The following is a 21,640-nucleotide window of genomic DNA, read 5'->3' on the forward strand; positions in this document are numbered from 1 at the left end:
CACACACACAAATGCACTACCCATATCATTAACATTTCCCTTTCACTGGAACTAAGGAGCCTAGGACAAACACTAAAACTGCCCCAGACCAAACTTTTCAGTAGGCACTGGGCATATTGGTAGGTAGGTGTTCAATGAGGTTTGTCTAGGCCTTAGCACCAAGTTTGTCATGCTGGAACAGGAAACTGGGGCCATAAAGTTGGAATCATACAATTATCTAAAATGAATTTGTATGCATTAGCATTACCCTTCACTTGAACTAAGGAGCCTAGCCCAAACCCTGAAAAACATCCCCAAGCCATTATTCACCCCCCATCAAACTTTACAGGAGGAACTATGCATTACCATAGGTAGTGTTATCCTGACATCCACTAAACCCAGATTAGTCTACCAGACTTCCAGATTGTAAAGCTTGATTCATCACCACTGGTGAAACTACAGGGGTTGCAGTGGTTACAGATGCGACTGGGCCTATACCTCTAGGGGGCCCGGTGTGACCCCTGCGACCCTTTCTTCCTTTCTCCTCATACCAGTATAAAACAGTTTAGAAAGGGCCATTCCAACCCGGACCGAACCGATACAGATTAGGAGGGCCCTTTCTAAACTATTTTGAACTGGCACGTGGAGACAGGAATGTATTGGGGTCACGTGACGTCACACGATGAGATATATGTATATTTGTCTATCTATCTATCTATCTATCTATCTATCTATCTATCTATCTATCTATCTATCCATCTATATATACTCAGGAGCAGTGGAAACGTGTTCCCTGGAAATGAACAGGGGCATAACAATAAACCGACAGGCCTCGGTGTGAAAAAATTGCCCCTGGCCCCCCAACTTCAACAGCTAGTCTGTGCCATCATTGCCCCCCTTCCTACATACAACATATTTAAACACACACAAGTTAAACACACTTACTCATACTAACACATACTCCATCTCACCCCACTTAGACAATTACACACCCATTCTCACACACAAGTACACATGCATGCTCACACACACAAGTACACACATATAGTCTGAGTCTAGTGACGGTGTGCTTTACACCAAGCATTGAAACCAGACTAAATTGGTCAAGCTCTGAAACCCATATCATGAGGCTCCCACAGTGCTTGTCCTGTTCTGCTGATCTTGCTTCCGGGGGCCATTTGGAACTATACTAGCAAATGCAGAGGACTGAGGCAGATATAGCAGGGCAGAAATTTCACAAACTGATTTGTGGCAAGGTGGCATCCTATGGCAGTGACACATTTAAACCCTTAAGACCAGCACAATTGTGATGTTTTCTCTATGTCTTTCTAAGACCATTATTTCTCATTTAGTAAACCCACATAGGGGGGGGCAAGTAGGGCTTTTTTTTTTCAAAAAACAAAAAATACCTTTATTCATACACTGTGTGTACCATGTTATTTTCTATGATTTTTTTTAAATAGGATTAAAGAAAACATTTATTCACACTTTACCTGAATAGAAATTATTCACAGTGAAAAACACCAAAGTACATTGCATAAAAGTTGCCCTGATTTTAAAACCCTATACTATAATTTTTATTTATAATCTTTATTTTTTTAGTTTGGTTTTTAACCCCTGCCTAACCTACTCTATTTCCACACTACCCCCACAACACCCAAAAATAATATATACAAAATTAACCCCTTAGGGTCAGGTAAAAAACATTTACTAGTGTTTCCCATCTCTCTCCAGCTTACAAACAGTAAAGTCACTGACCCATTCTACTGCCAATGTTTGTCTATGGAAATTACATGCCTATGTGCTTGATTTTATATGCGTGTTTGGTTTGGCTGAAACACCTACAATCAATTATTAGGGAGGGTGTCTGCATACATTTGGTCATATGATGTACAAACCTCAACCTACCTGCCAGCCACTTATCACTAAGTTCCCCAGGTAGGGTGATGAAAGCTATCCAATGCACTCTTTGGGTGCCAGGACAGTGAATGGAAAAATCACTGAGCTCACCATATCCGATGGGTGAGTTGAGCGTTATTAGTAAATATGCAATCCGATGTGTTGTACTGACTGTAAACTCATGCATACAGCCAGCTTGCACGCACTCACTCACATCTTAGTGAATATTCCAGGAGCTGAGAATTCAACACACCCACTTTACTGAATTCCCAAGTTTGATTAAAGGGACTCTGTTTTGGAAGAATACCTATTTAAGTACTCACAAAGAAAAAAGAAAAATGAGACAACATGAAAATGTAAAGGGACCGCTCAGCTATCACACGCAACAAAGTGCATACGATTGCAGGATTGTCCCTTTGATAGTTTAACCCTTTTTCCTAAATATCTTTTTAATTCAGAAAGTTGACCGTTTCTATCTATGTCTCTTTCTTCAGTTAAAGACAGCTGTGATTCCTATAAATAGTAGCAAAAACAGGAGAGAAATATTGACGTTGCTAAAACTTCGTAGAAATTAATTTTCTCTGCACGTGTATAAAGTAATTGGACCCATAAGTATGAATTTAAAGAGGAACTCCCTCCATATATATAGCTTTAATACTAGCATCACTTAACACGTTTTGGAAATATAGTGTCATTTCAACAACAGTGTTTCATTGTCTGAAGAAACTGTATTATGTTTTGATGCTGCATTTAGTTATAAAACTGTTACATTGAGCAGAATAGGTGGAACAGCAACTTAAATATTTAGCCACTGTGCAATATTAAAACATGCATGTCTGTAATATATAGCAGGTAGCAACATCTACTAAAATAAATATTTTTACAACACAACTTATGTATCTCCAGTTTCTGCTTTGAATATATGTATTGTAAGAAGCACTACATACACTGTTGGAGCTATTTAAATAAATAATAATAATAAATAATAATAATTGTATTATAGTTACTTAACATATTTATATTATGACACTCTCTACTAGAATTGTTTTTATTTGCACATGAATTAATATGCTGTGCTTAAAAGTTCTAAGACTTTATGGAGTTTTAACTTAGTGTGTGAAAAGCAAATACACAAACAGAACCCATCAGCAATTTATTCTTGCAGCTCATAACTACAACACCCAGCATATGGCCATCAGGAGCCTTATGTGTATGATGGGAGTTGAAGTCCTAAGCAGTGAGGAGTTCAGATGGTTCGTGAACATCCATTAACATTCCCTCTGTAACCCAGCACAGAAAGTCACAGTTTGTCTAGAGCTGTCTGCCCATTGTCAGTTTTTCTAATGGTTCTGTTAAAAATAAGTCAGAGATCCTTCCCAATCAATGCCTCTGTAACTTTGTAAGAGGGTTTTCATAAAAAAAAATCTTCTTCTGACATAAGAAATCCCTCCAGTTATTTATAGATCCTTTTCTCTGACGAAACAAAAGAAGCCAAGGAGGTTTTTGACTCCATCTAACCCCTCCTCACCAGACTGGGAATGTCCTCCTTATTCACAGAAGGGGGCAGGCTTCAACATCACCTTCAGGAAGACCAGAGCATTCAGTCAGGTCTAAGGAGGATTATGTCATCAGACAGAGGAATGATGTTTTTTTTCTTTCTTTCTTGAAAGTGCTTCCTTATGGGAGTGATTGACAGCATGGAATGGAAAGCAGACTATATAAATGGCTTTGAGCCTTTCTTCCTCATGCATTCTAGACAAGGCTCCCCTTAAGTAAAACTTACCCATTCTGGAGAATATAAGAAATCTAAGGCATTTTTGGTCTCCTTTTTAAAACAAAAAAATAATTATTAACACACTTTGGATTGGATAAGAAAGAAAGAAGAACTTGAATCACTTTTCCTCCACAATCAGGTACTTTTTTTCTTCTTTTGTTTTAATATAATTTTAATGTATAATTCAAAGACGTTTTCTGAATCATGCTATTATTCATCTGGTCTCACTTAGATGTAAAATGATTTTATTATAGGGGGTTTCAAAGTGTTTTGTGTGCATTTATATGTAACTGGAGTAAAGGAAGACCACAGTTTCTTTAACCCTTTAAGTGCCAGATGGGCACTTTTTAAGAAATGGGCTTTTTCTACTTTTGAGTCCTAAAATGGTTAAATGATTTATGTCAGCTGTAGTGAATAATGGTAATAAAGTACAACTGGAGTCAAGCTATCAGACAGTTTCAAATCAGTGGTCATGCCATCAGACGCTTTTTCTTTAGATTAGCAAAAGGTGCCTTAGACCTGGAAATGTGATAATAATCATAAAATGTTACAATTTTAGTGGATTTTGCAGAGTTCTCACACAAATATATCTCCCTGCAAAATTAGATACGTTTATTAAACAAATTAAAGGTAAATATCCGCTCATATCTAGCAAATTACCTTTTATAACATTTCTGCATATATTACAAAATTCCACCGTTGGACCAACACATTTACACTGCACATATCTCACACACACACCCCTTTATAATATCTTACAATATGGTGCATTTTTACTGTGGAAATTTAAAGATATAGCACCCCAAATAGCAGTGCAGTACTTGATAAATGTCATATTTCAACATTCTACATGGGGTTAAAAAAAAAATCCCCCCATTGGACCAACACAGTTACACTGCACATATCTCAAACACAACCCCCTCTATTATTTCTGAGAATATGGTGCATTTTTACTGTGGAAATTTAAAGCTATAGTGCCCCAAGTATCAGCCCGGTAGAAAGCAACCGTAATTTTTCAACATTCTACATGGGGTTGAAAAAAATTCCCCCATTGGACCAATACAGTTACACTGCAGATATCTCAAACACATGCCCCTCTATTATTTCTGAGAATATGGTGCATTTTTACTGTGGAAATTTAAAGCTATAGTGCCCCAAGTATCAGCCCGGTAGAAAGCAACCGTAATTTTTCAACATTCTACATGGGGTTGAAAAAAATTCCCCCATTGGACCAATACAGTTACACTGCAGATATCTCAAACACATGCCCCTCTATTATTTCTGAGAATATGGTGCATTTTTACTGTGGAAATTTAAAGCTATAGCACCCCAAATATTAGCCCAATACATAGCAAATGAGATTTTTTAAAAATCTACAGGGGTTAAAAAAAATTCCCCCATTGGACCAATACAGTTACACTGCAGATATCTCAAACACATGCCCCTCTATTATTTCTGAGAATATGGTGCATTTTTACTGTGGAAACTTAAAGCTATAGCGCCCCAAATATCATCCCAGTAGACAGCAACTGGCATTTTTCAGCATTCTACAGAGGGTTAAAAAAAATTCCCCATTGGACCAATGCAGTTACACTGCAGATATCTCAAACACATGCCCCTCTATTATTTCTGAGAATATGGTGCATTTTTACTGTGGAAATTTAAAGCTATAGCGCCCCAAATATTAGCCCAATTCATAGCAAATGGGATTTTTCAAAAATCTACAGTGGGTTAAAAAAAATTCCTCTATTGGACCAATTCAGTTACACTGCAGATTTCTCAAAGACATGTCCCTCTATTATTTCTGAGAATATGGTGCATTTTTACTGTGGAAATTTAAAGCTATAGCACCCCAAATATCAGCCCAGTAGACAGCAACTGCCATTTTTCAACATTCTACAGAGGGTTAAAAAAAATTCCCCCATTGGACCAATATATTTACACTGCACATATCTCAAGCACACCCCCTTCTATTATTTCTGAGAATATGGTGCATTTTTACTGTGAAAATTTAAAGCTATAGTGCCCCAAATATCAGCCCAGTAGACAGCAACCGTCATTTTTCAACATTCTACAGGGGGTTGAAAAAAATTCCCCCATTGGACCAATACAGTTACACTGCAGATATCTCAAACAAGTGCCCCTCTATTATTTCTGAGAATATGGTGCATTTTTACTGTGGAAATTTAAAGCTATAGCGCCCCAAATATTAGCCCAATTCATAGCAAATGGGATTTTTCAAAAATCTACAGAGGGTTAAAAAAAATTCCTCCATTGGACCAATTCAGTTACAGTGCAAGTATCTCAAATACACCATCCTCTATTATTTCTGAGGATATGGTGCATTTTTACTGTGGAAATTTAAAGCTATAGCGCCCCAAATATTAGCCCAATACATAGCAAATGGGATTTTTTAAAAATCTACAGGGGTTAAAAAAAATTCCCCCATTGGACCAATACAGTTACACTGCAGATTTCTCAAAGACATGCCCCTCTATTATTTCTGAGAATATGGTGCATTTTTACTGTGGAAATTTAAAGCTATAGCACCCCAAATATCAGCCCAATAGACAGCAACTGGCATTTTTCAACACTCTACAGAGGGTTAAAACAAATTCCCCCATTGGACCAATATATTTACACTGCACATATCTCAAGCACACCCCCTTCTATAATTTCTGAGAATATGGTGCATTTTTAATGTGAAAATTTAAAGCTATAGCGCCCCAAAAATCTGCCCAGTATACAGCAACCGTCATTTTTCAACATTCTACAGGGGTTTGAAAAAAATTCCCCCATTGGACCAATACAGTTACACTGCAGATATCTCAAACAAGTGCCCCTCTATTATTTCTGAGAATATGGTGCATTTTTACTGTGGAAATTTAAAGCTATAGCGCCCCAAATATTAGCCCAATACATAGCAAATGGGATTTTTCAAAAATCTACAGGGGTTAAAAAAAATTCCCCCATTGGACCAATATATTTACACTGCACATATCTCAAGCACACCCCCTTCTATTATTTCTGAGAATATGGTGCATTTTTACTGTGGAAATTTAAAGCTATAGCGCCCCAAATATCATCCCAGTAGACAGCAACTGGCATTTTTCAGCATTCTACAGAGGGTTAAAAAAAATTCCCCATTGGACCAATACAGTTACACTGCATATATCTCAAACACATGCCGCTATATTATTTCTGAGAATATGGTGCATTTTTACTGTGGAAATTGAAAGCTATAGCGCCCCAAATATTAGCCCAATTCATAGCAAATGAGATTTTTCAAAAATCTACAGAGGGTTAAAAAAAATTCCCCCATTGGACCAATTCAGTTACAGTGCAAGTATCTCAAACACACCATCCTCTATTATTTCTGAGGATATGGTGCATTTTTACTGTGGAAATTTAAAGCTATAGCGCCCCAAATATTAGCCCAATACATAGCAAATGGGATTTTTTAAAAATCTACAGGGGTTAAAAAAAATTCCCCCATTGGACCAATATATTTACACTGCACATATCTCAAGCACACCCCGTTCTATTATTTCTGAGAATATGGTGCATTTTTACTGTGAAAATTTCAAGCTATAGCACCCCAAATATCAGCCCAGTAGACAGCAACCGTCATTTTTCAACATTCTACAGGGGTTTCAAAAAAATTCCCCCATTGGACCAATATATTTACACTGCACATATCTCAAGCACACCCCTTCTATTATTTCTGAGAATATGGTGCATTTTTACTGTGGAAATTTAAAGCTATAGCGCCCCAAATATCATCCCAGTAGACAGCAACTGGCATTTTTCAGCATTCTACAGAAGGTTAAAAAAAATTCCCCCATTGGACCAATACAGTTACACTGCAGACATCTCAAACACATGCCCCTCTATTATTTCTGAGAATATGGTGCATTTTTACTGTGGAAATTTAAAGCTATAGCTCCCCAAATATCAGCCCAGTAGACAGTAACTGACATTTTTCAACATTCTACAGGGGGTTAAAAAAAATTCCCTATTGGACCAATACAGTTACACTGCAGATATCTCAAACACATGCCCCTCTATTATTTCTGAGAATATGGTGCATTTTTACTGTGGAAATTTAAAGCTATAGCGCCCCAAATATCAGCCCAGTAGACAGCAATTGCCATTTTTCAACATTCTACAGGGGGTTAAAAAAAAATTCCCCATTGGTCCAATACAGTTACACTGCAGATATCTCAAACACATGCCCCTCTATTATTTCTGAGAATATGGTGCATTTTTACTGTGGAAATTTAAAGCTATAGCGCCCCAAATATTAGCCCAATTCATAGCAAATGGGATTTTTCAAAAATCTACAGAGGGTTAAAAAAAATTCCTCCATTGGACCAATTCAGTTACAGTGCAAGTATCTCAAACACACCATTCTCTATTATTTCCGAGAATATGGTGCATTTTTACTGTGGAAATTTAAAGCTATAGCGCCCCAAATATCATCCCAGTAGACAGCAACTGGCATTTTTCAGCATTCTACAGAGGGTTAAAAAAAATTCCCCCATTGGACCAATACAGTTACACTGCACATATCTCAAACACATGCCCCTCTATTATTTCTGAGAATATGGTGCATTTTTACTGTGGAAATTTAAAGCTATAGCACCCCAAATATCGGCCCAGTAGACAGTAACTGCCATTTTTCAACATTCTACAGGGGGTTAAAAAAAAATTCCCCATTGGACCAATACAGTTACACTGCAGATATCTCAAACACATGCCCCTCTATTATTTCCAAAAATATGGTGCATTTTTACTGTGGAAATATGAAGCTATAGTGCCCCAAATATTAGCCCAATACATAGCAAATGGGATTTTTCTAAAATCTACAGAGGGTTAAAAAAATTCCTCCATTGGACCAATTCAGTTACAGTGCAAGTATCTCAAACACACCATTCTCTATTATTTCTGAGAATATGGTGCATTTTTACTGTGGAAATTTAAAGCTATAGTGCCCCAAATATCAGCCCAGTAGACAGTAACTGCCATTTTTCAACATACTACAGAGGGTTAAAAAAAATTCCTCCATTGGACCAATTCAGTTACAGTGCAAATATCTCAAACACACCATCCTCTATTATTTCTGAGAATATGGTGCATTTTTACTGTGGAAATTTAAAGCTATAGCGCCCCAAATATCATCCCAGTAGACAGCAACTGGCATGAGATTCTACCACCTGTCTTTCCCAAAATTTAATTTTGTATTTTTTTCCACACAAATTGTACTTCAGGAATGAATTCATAGCTCCTGGTATGCGTCACTATCGAACATATATAAATAAATATAAATATTTTTATATTCTCATGCATAAAAGGGTTAAAATACCAGCATTTGAAATACTTTGTGGTGTCTAGTTTTCAAAAATATATGGTTTGATGGGGTAAATTGAAGTAGTCTGCTTCAAAGATGATCCAAAGAGGATATAGAGGCAGAATGACCAAATGACTACCTGAATTACGCATGTCCCAAAAGTAGCCTTTTGCCAGCCAAACAATCTGACAAACCTATACATGTGGGGTATCACCATACTCAGGAGATGTTGCTGAACACATATTGGGGGGTTGTTTGACAGTGACATATACCAGGACCTTTATATTTATAACTAAATTACACTATAGCTTTATATTTCCACAGTAAAAATGCACCATATTCTCAGAAATAATAGAAGGGCATGTGTTTGAGATATCTGCAGTGTAACTGTATTGGTCCAATGGGGAATATTTTTTAACCCTCTGTAGAATGTTGAAAAATCCCATTAGCTGTCCACTGGGATGATATTTGGGGCGCCATAGCTTTAAATTTTCACAGTAAAAATGCACCATATTCTCAGAAATCATAGAGGATGGTGTGTTTGAGATACTTGCACTGTAACTGAATTGGTCCAATGGAGGATTTTTTTTTAACCCTCTGTAGATTTTAGAAAAATCCCATTTGCTATGTATTGGGCTAATATTTGTGGCGCTATAGCTTTAAATTTCCACAGTAAAAATGCACCATATTCTCAGAAACAATAGAGGGGCATGTGTTTGAGATATCTGCAGTGTAACTGTATTGGTCCAATGGGGGAATTTTTTTCAACCCCATGTAGAATGTTGAAAAATTACGGTTGCTGTCTACCGGGCTGATACTTGGGGCACTATAGCTTTAAATTTCCACAGTAAAAATGCACCATATTCTCAGAAATAATAGAGGTGGTTGTGTTTGAGATATGTGCAGTGTAACTGTATTGGTCCAATGGGGGGATTTTTTTTAACCCCATGTAGAATGTTGAAATATGACATTTATCAAGTACTGCACTGCTATTTGGGGTGCTATATCTTTAAATTTCCACAGTAAAAATGCACAATATTGTAAGATATTATAAAGGGGTGTGTGTGTGAGATATGTGCAGTGTAAATGTGTTGGTCCAACGGTGGAATTTTGTAATATATGCAGAAATGTTATAAAAGGTAGTTTGCTAGATATGAGCGGATATTTACCTTTAATTTGTTTAATAAACGTATCTAATTTTGCAGGGAGATATATTTGTGTGAGAACTCTGCAAAATCCACTAAAATTTGTAACATTATATGATTATTATCACATTTCCAGGTCTAAGGCACCTTTTGCTAATCTAAAGAAAAAGCGTCTGATGGCATGACCACTGATTTGAAACTGTCTGATAGCTTGACTCCAGTTAAAGTACATGCCTGGTGATTGTTAGAAATTGTTTAAGTTCTCTGTCTTTAAATAATATGGAGAATGGGCTTTTAAGAAGGTGATTTTGTAGTAGCTTGAGACATTCCTTTTTGCTCTGGGATTCCAGCATGTTTCTGCAGCATGTAGAATAAACTACTTTATTTATGAATCCTAGGAGGGTTCGTCTGATACCATTTATATGCCAGGGATTTCCAGCTTTTATGGCTCATTATTTGGCCATGGCTGGATTTGTACTGAAATGGCTTTTTTTTAGGATAGGTGAATCCCTTCACTGTTGGGGTATGAGGTTGGTGTGGCTGGTCCTTCTAGGGTTTCTTTTATTCTTCTTGCTGGCTGTACAGAAAAAAAGCTCACATGGCCCTAAAGGGGTTCAGGGTGAAACTGAACTATGAGTTAGCTACTACAATAAGATCTGGATGCGAATCAACAGCTGGATTTCATTTTAATGATACATTTCCATTTGGGAGATTGTCCAGTAGACATTATGCGTATATTTTTTAGATTACCCTAATGACTTTACACTGTGAATTTGATTGAAACCAGTTCACAATATATATATATATATATATATATATATATATATATATATTTCTTAACAGCAATGTACAAAAGTAAATGTTAGTGCATGATTTATACATAATTCATGTGCTTATTTGCCTTTCATTATAGCCAATATTTTTATTTGTATTCTTAAACTCTGACAGTATATATATATATATATATATATGTGTATATATATATATATATATATATATATATATATATATATAATTTAATGTATTTTAATGTATTGTTGTGGCTGATTTTGCAGATATTACTGTTGAAAATATAGAATTAAATTTGTACCATTGAATTATTTGTTCACGTTAAGAATTCTTTTCATATCAAAGAATGCGTGTCATTGTATACAGCATGTCCTTTTAAACTGTTACATTCTTTCTGGATCACCTAGTGAGCTTTTAAGTCTATATTAAAATAATTGCATAGTTTTTACTTTGAAAGGGACACTCCAGCCATTGTATGCACTTTAATTCATGTGATTGCTGAGAGGTCATTATTAAATGAATGCGATGCAAATGCATGAAGGAATGCTGCAGAATGCACACATACCGTTTGCATTTGCACCCATCAGCTATTACCAGGGGAAGAGACGTGTTCGCCCGAACACCTCTACTGACAAATGATATACTTACTGTCAGCTCCAGGGTTGGCTTGGCAGTGGAGACTCATGATTGGAAAGTACTCCCACTGATCTAAATGGAAGCACTTTCCTGCCACTTATTGGCTGTTTAAGCAGCCTATCAGTGCCATGGAGTGTTGGGACATGGACTAGGCAGGGTGCTGCAGCTCTCTAACTACAGCGTCTCCTTAAGTGAATAATTTAATTTTTTTTATGTTTTAAAATGTACTCATAAAGTACAGCTGATTTACATTTTATACATAAGATTATATGGGCTGATTTCAGTGCTGGAGATGTTGCTCTAGGTTCACTAACTAAGATAAAATGTATACATTGCTGATTTTGGAATGCTTTTCCATGCAATATATGTGAGGATTTTTAGTAAGTAGACTATGCATTTCTACAGTTGAGGAAGGCTGGTTTTCAACAATGTCACATTGAAATAACAGTCCAGTACACCTTAAGGCAGCTTGCCAATGCTTGTAGGACATCAGTGTCTTTCCCTACATATTATCTAGAAGTTCATGTGTGTTACTCAGCATTTATGCAAGCTTTGACCACAATGGATATGGGCAAACTGCAGAACCTCAGCTTATGTAACAGGTGATGGCCCAAAACAGGGTGAACTGGTAGCTTTTGTGTATGCATGGTATAGTAACATTAATCATCTGAGATAAGATTATGCTTCTTGACAGTGTACCACCAAATACCATGTAATGACTTTCAGCTTTGTGTACACAACACAGTCCATGTTTTATTAAAGATCTGACGCTGAAAATCATTTGGCTAATGTGCAGTGCTGAGTGGCTTTCTTTGTTATAACTGAACATGTGTACTTTCATGTTCACGTGCCAAGTTGGTTGTATTGGGATGTAATCAGTTTGGCAGGAAAATAGCCTTCTTCGCATTACATAAATCATCTCTCTAATTACTATGTCATTATGAAGCATAAACTTTAAAAGTTAAGGGCTTGCAGACTACATTCCAAAGAATTAAGGAAAATTGTGCTGTCTCTGTAATTGAATAGCCACAACGTTTATATAGATTTTGAAGTGTATTGTTATGTCTTTGTTTACATTTGGAATGGATTTATTTAGCCTTGAAGCACATTTAACTTTGTGTAAGACATCTGATTCTCACAAGCGGTAATAGCAATCATGACACTACAAGTAGCTTCTTATTATTTTTTTGTGTTGAGGTGAAATTAAGAGAATTGAGTGTATTCTATGTTTCCTTTGATGAAATGATCAGAAGATCAAAGAAATAAGATGATCTTTTGAAGCCTCAGGAACATTCTGAAAATTGAATAAAGCATTACAGGGAAACCAGTTACATACTTAGGGCAACTATTAATTTAGGGTACATCACAGATCACACTTAGAGAAGTTACAATTGTATCTTTAAAGTTTGAAGGCATTTTTGTTTTAGTGTTCTTTTTTTATAGCAGACAGGTATTAATATCTATCTATCTATCTATCTATCTATCTATCTATCTATCTATCTATCTATCTATCTGTAATGCTGTTGTAATACAAAGCGTGCAGTGCTTTAAGGCAGACTGTTTGATTTGAGATATGACAATAATTGATGAAATCACTGAAAACAATCTTCCCCTTGTGTTATTACAAAATAATTTGATGTTCCATTTCAACTTTATTCAGATTTATTTTTATATTTCTGTTGTCTACCAAAAGCATAGATTGATACACCTCATATAGTATATTTCTGTCAAATTCACATATTGAAAAGAAATGATAGATGGAAGGATAAGATGAAAGGGGAATGCTTATTGCTTTCATTTATGGCTTTATCCTCACGTGGTAAAATGTTCATTAAATCCCATTCTTGTCTATATAATACAATCATGGTTATTAAATGCTGTCTAAAATAGATAACTTTCCAATCCTTATCCTTGTTAAAGCTGTCTTTTCCAAAGCAAAAAGAAGGATTGTGCAAGGGGCACAGGTGTGATATCCTAATTGCTATATGCCCTTTTGGCTATCTACATCTGTTTGGGACAGGCTGACAGTAGATATGAATCAAGCCTTCCCTTGTCTTCCTAGTATGATGGATAGTTATAAATCTTACGTTAAGACTGGTATGCTTTTCACCTGCTTTCCTTTATTATTACAGTATGTCTTAAAAATTGTTAAAATGAGTTACGTTTGTAAAAATTGTCATAATTTTTTGTTACAAAAATATATATATACATTTATTTAATGGACATAGGAAAGTTATGCTGTAATATAACCAACTTAATATATGCTCATAACTAAAAACATGTTTAGAGTTGTTTATATTCTCCATGCTAAAACGGTCAATTGTTTTTATCATGTAAAAATATAAAATCACCACTTTTAAATATGTATGAATGACTTATGGTTAATTCCTGTAAGTTGTTTTTTTTCCTATTTCACTGTAACATTACCAGCATATCCAATGTGGTTTCCTGGCACTGATATTGTTAACATGCACATTTTAGGTGATAGAATGGCCGCAATATTGTGTCAGAAATCACAGAAAGAGAAGGCTATATGGACATGTCATTTTATATTTAACATACCATGAATACCTCCAAACTACTGACTATCTATAACTTACAAAGTTATTTAGAACCTGAGGCACACACTGTTGCTAAACAAACTGTTTTCATAGATTCTTAACTCTAGTTGAGTCTTGCTGAACCCAAGAATAGCACTGGAATCTGAAAAATATATTCTTTAAATAGAACATTCTTTGTATTGCCTGATAAAAAAAATTAATCTGAGGCATCTTCTATGATAAAGGCATTTTGGGAGATGCAACGTGTCTCCAAATCAAAAGCCAACATGGAGTCAGAGTTGGTTAAGGAATGCAATCATATAATTAACTAGAAAAATGAAGAGGGGCCCAACCTTATTAGCAGATTAATTAGGGCCCCTTTGGAGCATGTGGGAGGGCCAAGAGATTACACATAAAATGTTATCACTATGATGGATTTTTTTAAACCATCTTTAGATCATACATATTGCCTTGGTGTGTCTCTTGGTGTGTCTCTAATAATCGACTTCTATCGGAGAAGGAGCCATCTATTTTTATATTGCTTATAGTCCCTAAAAAGCTGGATTTGCCTTTGGATATGCAGATCATAGGCGATACATGGGAATTTCCTAGGGTAGGCTACATGGAGCGCTCCCTCTTCTGAAGAAGTGGCTTTGCGAGGGGGCACGTCTGTCCTTTTGAAATGGCTTTACCGGTGAACCCATAAAAGAGCAGATCTTGCAGCCAATATAGTGATACCGTTTCCTACTTCCCAAACTAGAGGCTGGACCCAACTTCACTGATATTTTCTATTCATATATAAAAGAAATCAAAACCAGAATTGTAGGCGTACGTGAAAAATCTCCATAACGTTCGATCTTTAGATAGAGAAGCTCTGTTATCCACAAGTGACAACCTTGGCCCATCTGTAGTGAGAGGGTGGGTAGGTAAGTAGAACAGCCTCTCATCAGAAGTGGTTGAGGCTAATACAGTGAGGGAATTTAAACATACATGGAATACGCATGAAGATATTCTGAACCTAAGACAAGACCAAGGACTGATTAAGTCAAGAAAAATGGGCAGACTAGATCAATGATTCCCTTCTATGAGGTTAGCCGTCCCACAATTTACCTACATCATACCTCGGAAACTTCTACTCCCATCGAATCTGTACGTCAGGAGGTTGGGCTTGGGAGGCAGATTGTCAGTGCATGTTCAAAATTCTGCACATGCGTAGTATACATTCTCTAGTGTCACAGACACTGGACAATGAAATCGAGATTGTGGTCCTGTATCCCCGATGTCCCATCGAGTGGGACAGAGCTAGAGCTCGGTGGGGACAGCAGGCTAGAGTAGCAAAGCAGGACAGTTAGGCATGCTACGCTGGACAGCAATTTGTGAAAATGATGTGTCTTAAAACAGCTATTTAACCCATCCCTAATCCAACCCACCTAACCCTGATCCTGCATGGCTCACCCCACCCCATTCACAAACTGCAGGTGCTACTGTGAGGCTGCGGCAGGGGTCACACTTTATTGAGTGACTGCTTCCCAAAAAGCATTGACAAAGACAGAAGCTATGTCACAGATGCCAAAAATAGGTTCTGCAGACTCAAAACATATGTGTATGAATGCTGCTGTGAATGTAAGGTTTTTTATGTGACTTTACTGTGCCTGTATAAATAAACCCTTGTGAAAATCATTGGCTGAACATTTGGAAACTGGACCGTTTTGCATCAAATGCTGAATCAACATTATTCTGAGATCCGTGTGTAACTTGGATTAGTCCTGGAACAGCAGGAGACAAGTAGGTTATAGGTGGATCTGCCTTAATCAGGGTAAAAATCTTGTATAGGTAATATATAATACTGAGGAATTCTATAAATTAATTTATGTATTATTTGCATAGTACTACCAGAGATAATGGGAATGGGGATACCACTTTTCATTGTTGAATTTGTTGTGCTCTAATTGATGTTCAGTTGTCACGCGCTCAATATATCTCAACTGAGTTATGTGCTAATTCCCTGACTATGCTTTTTTCTAGGAGTTATGCTACAGAGAAGACTGTTGTGGTTATCCATCTTGCTATCTTGCTGTTTTTCACTTCACGCTCAAGGTAATAGATATATATATTACTAAAGAAAAAGAATGACAATATTAAATGTCTACATGTTTATGTAGAGGCTCAGCTCATTGACCTTACCTTTCAGGATTAGCACCGGTAAGCTTATTCTGCACAAGGGACTGGACGGCCCTGTATAATGAATGTAGAGTTAAATCGGTGAAATCAGGAAATTTCCCTGATTTCTCAATGCCTTTTGCTGATAGACCAAGCTTGTACTGGAGAGGCTCACAGGGCTTGATCAATGATAATGAAGTTGGCGAGTTGAAACTGCAACTCTGCTGCTAACCTACCTACCAGCTTATGCTTTAGGGATTTAATCTTTTTATTGAAGTAATGTGCAAAATAGAAAAAAGTGTAATAGAAGGGGGAGGGTTTACCATCTTATTATTAAGTCAGGCCCTTAGTTCCCAACTGTTCTCATCAGATAAAGGAGAGAAGTAGCATTGAATTTAGTCCACAAAAGATTCAGTGCGCCAGTTCAATGAAATTTGTGGGTGGAAGTGTAATCATAGTCCTTAAAGTTGTATAAAACAATGGGTTAACTGGTTATTACATTAGCAGATTGTTACCATTGGCACATAACATTTCTAACAATATGTTGTATTTTTAGATGAAGAGGAAAAAGAAGATGAAACAACATTTGATCTAATCGGAATCAGCAATATAAACAGAAAGACAGTAGGAGCCAAAATGTTCCGGGGGCCGGATCAAGGTTCCCCCGCATATAGATTCCTTCGATTTGATCAAATACCTCCCGTTAATGCTGAAAAGATGAAGCAGATTATTGCGCTGATGCAGCTAAATGAAGGTTTCATTCTCACAGCCACTTTCAGGCAAGATAAACAAAACAGGGGAACCATAATTGCTATGGAAGGTCCTGGCATCTCCAACAGACTATTTGAGCTTGTTTCAAATGGGAGAGCCAATACTCTGGACCTAATTTATTGGGTAGAGGGGTCCCAGAATGTTATATCCTTGGAAGACGTGGACCTGGCAGACTCACAGTGGAAAAATATTACTGTTCAGGTGACGGGTGAAAACTTCAATCTCTACGTTGGCTGTGATCTCATTGACAGCTTCCGCCTGGAGGAGCCATTCTTTGAACATTTAAATGCTGATAACAACAACAAAATGTATTTGGCTAAGGGTTCAATAAGAGAAAACCACTTTAGGGTAAGCAAATGTTTCATTTATTTTTGTAGGACATCCAGAACCAGAAATGCTGGCAAAACAGAATGTGAAGTTTTTTATTCCAAGCCTCGCAGACACACTGTTTGGAAGCCTTTTTGGTAAAATATTAAGATCCCTAAGTGGCTGAGGTTACACTTTTAAAGAGCAGTCACTAAAGCAAACAATGTAAGCCTTTTTCAGCTAAACAAGCAGTATATCAACCTTTTTTACTTTCCCTGTGACAACCTGTTGACTGTAGATAGATGAGTCTTCTGCGCATGATAGTTGCAATATTGTAAATGATTAAATGAAAATAATATAGAATTGCACCACTGTACAAAGAGCATGTGCTTCAGTACCAATGTTTTATATAAAATTCACATAAATTTGTAATTGCTGTTTCAAGGGAGCTGACACCAACACCCTTGTCACAGTTATATCTACATCCCCCCTAGTATTTTTCTTTGTTCCTATTGTATTCTAGAGTAACTTTCCATACAGTTATGTGTACTTTTTTTTTTGCTCTATTGTTATGGTCACATTGTTGCAAAGTAGCCTTCACTGCTGAATGTCTCATTATATAAGTGTGAAAATATCTGTATTATATACATTTGTGTATGTGTAGCGAGTGGCGTGTCCAGGCCTAGGCCGACTAGGCCTAGGGAGGCCCTCTCAATTGATCAAGCCCCCCCCCCAAAGGTCCCAGTGCACAATGGGCTGGTTACAAGGAGATCTTTGACCTCCCCGATGAGCTTAGTTACACTCCACAGATTTCATTAAACAACGCTTTGCGCCTTTAAGATCTACCCATGAACTGGTCTTAACTTAACAGTTACCTGCTGTCATTGTGGAGGGTCATCCTGGAGACTCCTCAGTTCAAAATGGTTTGGAGTACCATTGCCAATATCTACCCAATATCTTGCCTTTCAGTCAATTCCAACTGGTGAACTTCAAAAATCTAAAAAAAATAACACTTACATATATATATATATATATATATATATATATATATTACATATACATTGTGCTTTATAATTGACACTGGGAGGTTAAGTGTTTTTAAATATGTGCTAAACAATGCAACTGTATAGTCTGTATTAATGTATTTCTAATTAATTTTTTAGGGACTGCTTCAAAATGTTCACTTAATTTTTGATACTCCAATCGAAGATGTTCTAAAGAAGAAAGGCTGTCAGTTAAGCCACACAGGTACAAATATTTCCATGCATACCAAACAGTCAAGTCTTCCGTAATTTGATACCAGTAATTTAGTTGTCTAATCTTTTTTCTCTCTTCACTGATGTGTGACCTCTACACTTTTCTTGTTGCAATTGTTAAATATCTACCTTGGGGGCACGTAACACATCATTATCTTGTTAAATGAGGTTTGAATTTTATTATTTTGTCAGTATACAGAATGCAATTTAAGTAGGATTGATGAGGTAAATGATCACCGTTGAAATGTTTAGTAATGTATATGCCTTAAAGGGGAAATGTCACCATTACTGTCTTTCGTTCTTAACTAAATTAATTTATTAAAACTACCTATACTTTGTATTTTTGGTTTTTGAGATGAAAAGTTTTTCTCATGGAAGCTGAAATCTGTTTTAGAGTGGCAAAGCCAGCACTATCTATTCATCTTCTTGTCTTGAAGTTCTCTCTTCTCTACTCTTTAGGGCTGCCTCAACCAGTCATTAACAGTTGACACTTTAACAACCGTTAAGATAACTTAATTGGGAGTAATAGTCATGCAGACCTTGAGAACAGGAAATTAAGATACATTTCCCCATTGATTGGGTAGGAGAGGCAAAGGCATCGGAAGAGATTTGTTCTTATCAATGAATTGTGAGAGAGAAAAACATTATTTAATAGACATATGGCTATCATATGCATCAAAGAGAACCCTTCAATTTTTTCCATTATATTTTTGGAAAACATTATGCATTATTCCCGTGTCCTTGAAGTATACTGGAGGTCTGAACGCTGTACCAATTACATCACAGGCAACTTAGTGTGCAAAGTAATTTCACAAATATCGATTCTGCAAATGGGAGTACAAATGATGGCTTCAGTGCCCCTTTAAGAAAGTGAATCACTCTTCTAAATAATAAATTGGATAGCCTCCGAAAATGAGAGAACAGCTCCAAAGGCCCATTAAACCCTCTCTTTGATTCTTTTTTTTCTGTCAGTATGCTCCATATTTTTATTTTGATTCCACATAGCAAACTGATGACTCAGTAAAAGGTACAGGATACAAAGTTAGGAGACTCAGTATAAATCTAACATTATAACATTATCAAGTGTTGTTAGGTTCATGTATCTGAAGCAGAAATGTTCAGGTCTAGATGCCAAAAGAAAACACTATTAAGCATGCTGAACGTTTCAAATAGTTTAACATGCCAGTGCTTACCGGGGGTATTTGTAGATTTAATGCAAGATTGTTCATCAACTTTATTCCCTACAGGAGCGTTTTTTCTGGGCCTCGTCAGTAGGTCAAGGGGCAATGCTCCCTCTCCTGTATTCTTTGTCTAAGAGCAATGAAATGTGAAGCTTGTAATTCCACAGGAACCTTAATCATCTTTAAAATAATTTGACTATTGAAAGATAAGAGGAAAAATAAGATACTGATGGTCTTGTCTATGCACATTAAAGATAACAGATTAATATTAGCTGCAATCCCAGCCATCCTTTCAAGACAAGTAATTGCTACGTTTAAACAATAGAAGGATTGTGTCAGCAGCTATTCAAAATCATAAACGTATTTGTAATAAGATGCATCTAGTAAAACCATGTAAATATCATGAATATTCTTGCAATTTTTTTTACTTTTAGTATTTTGTACAGTCTTATAGAAATAATTCTATGATTATGGAAATAAAATATGAGGATTTTATTTGTTTTACCACTCTTCAATTACAATATTTTCATCGTTTCTGTTGTATGTCTAATCTTATGTTGAACATATCAATGTATGCAAACTATTAGATGCCTGCCAGGTTGGGACACTTAGCACCTATGATTCTGGCTTCAACCACTAGACATGATAGATGTGTTCCAAGCCCCCAACATAACAAAACCCATTACGTGAATGAGGACCAAAATATTAAAGGAGGTTCAGCAGTGGCTCATACTTTTCTACTGTTGACGTGTGGGTCCCAGCCAGGATTTGGTCTACGGCATTTACATTGTTAAAACCTATTGTAATAACCTAATGCATAATATCCTGTTCAAAAAGATACTGTGGCTACTGGGATGATTCACAAGCCAATGATATGCTAGTATTAAGAGTTTTCATTTCATTACAACTGGAGAACTCCCTGCTCTCTATCTTGTCTGTTTTCTTTATAAATACCTTTTTTAGTGTTAGGTTACCCATATGTTAGGCAACATAGTTTTTGTTAATATATGTCAACTGAAGACATATTGGTCTCCAAGGGAAATACTTGGATTTCTGCACTTTAGGATCCCTTGGGATCTATCAGTGAAAAAGAATGAAGACAAATCCATATGTTAAGCTCTTGAGGACACAAGACTGGAGGGATGTAAAATGTGTTGCTATCATTGAATGCCTGAGTAATTTATGACGCTTTCATTTTTCTAGAATTGTTACGGGAAAGGCCAAAATTTGCTTCTAAAAACAAATTCTGCCTTGGCTATGACACTGCTGTGTTATACGTTTGCATTTTTTTAGATATTTTTATTTATCTATTTGTTATCTTTAGTAAGATGTCTATAATTTACAGGGCATGTGCATATTGGGCTAGAAAAGCAATGTAGTTAAAAAGATCTATAAATAATATGCCAAATATGAAACCATATCCATATGCTGAAAAATGGTGATTGCTATAAAACAAATATGTCAAGGTTTAATAGCATCACACAGATTAAAAGGTAGTACGCTGAGTATTGGAACCCCAGGAACCCCCAGAACTCTCCAGGCACCCACACTCTTAACTGCATCCAACAATATATTGAAATAAAACACATTTTAGATCTGGAATTAACATAGCCATAACCTACTTGGTAAAATGTTTGGGCTAAAGAAGTCATGATGTTACCTTTAGTACTACAGTGCAAGCTTTCAAGACAACTTTGGTGTTCAGGCACGTTAAAACTTTAATGCCGAATTGTCACAAATATATTGCTTGTGCTACAAAACAGATAAAATAATATCAGTAAAGTCAAGGTTTTTAATTAACCATTGTTAACAGTTATGGCCAACTATGGGAATTACAGATAATTTATATAGTGA

At 36.4% G+C, this 21,640-nt stretch overlaps 1 protein-coding gene across 1 annotated transcript in view; it reads left to right on the forward strand.

The window, feature by feature from the left end:
• The first annotated feature begins 3,456 nt into the window (after positions 1 to 3,456).
• Positions 3,457 to 21,640, forward strand: part of THBS2 (thrombospondin 2) — a 44,999-nt gene continuing 26,815 nt past the window's right edge. The window contains exons 1-4 of the mRNA XM_053458761.1: positions 3,457 to 3,791; positions 16,138 to 16,209; positions 16,829 to 17,391; positions 18,513 to 18,597. Coding sequence (XP_053314736.1) covers positions 16,143 to 16,209; positions 16,829 to 17,391; positions 18,513 to 18,597 — 715 coding nt within the window. The 5' untranslated portion in view covers positions 3,457 to 3,791; positions 16,138 to 16,142. The remainder of the gene's footprint in view (positions 3,792 to 16,137; positions 16,210 to 16,828; positions 17,392 to 18,512; positions 18,598 to 21,640) is intronic.

The sequence above is a fragment of the Spea bombifrons genome, chromosome 3, assembly GCF_027358695.1.
Source record: "Spea bombifrons isolate aSpeBom1 chromosome 3, aSpeBom1.2.pri, whole genome shotgun sequence".
NCBI lineage: Eukaryota > Metazoa > Chordata > Amphibia > Anura > Pelobatidae > Spea > Spea bombifrons.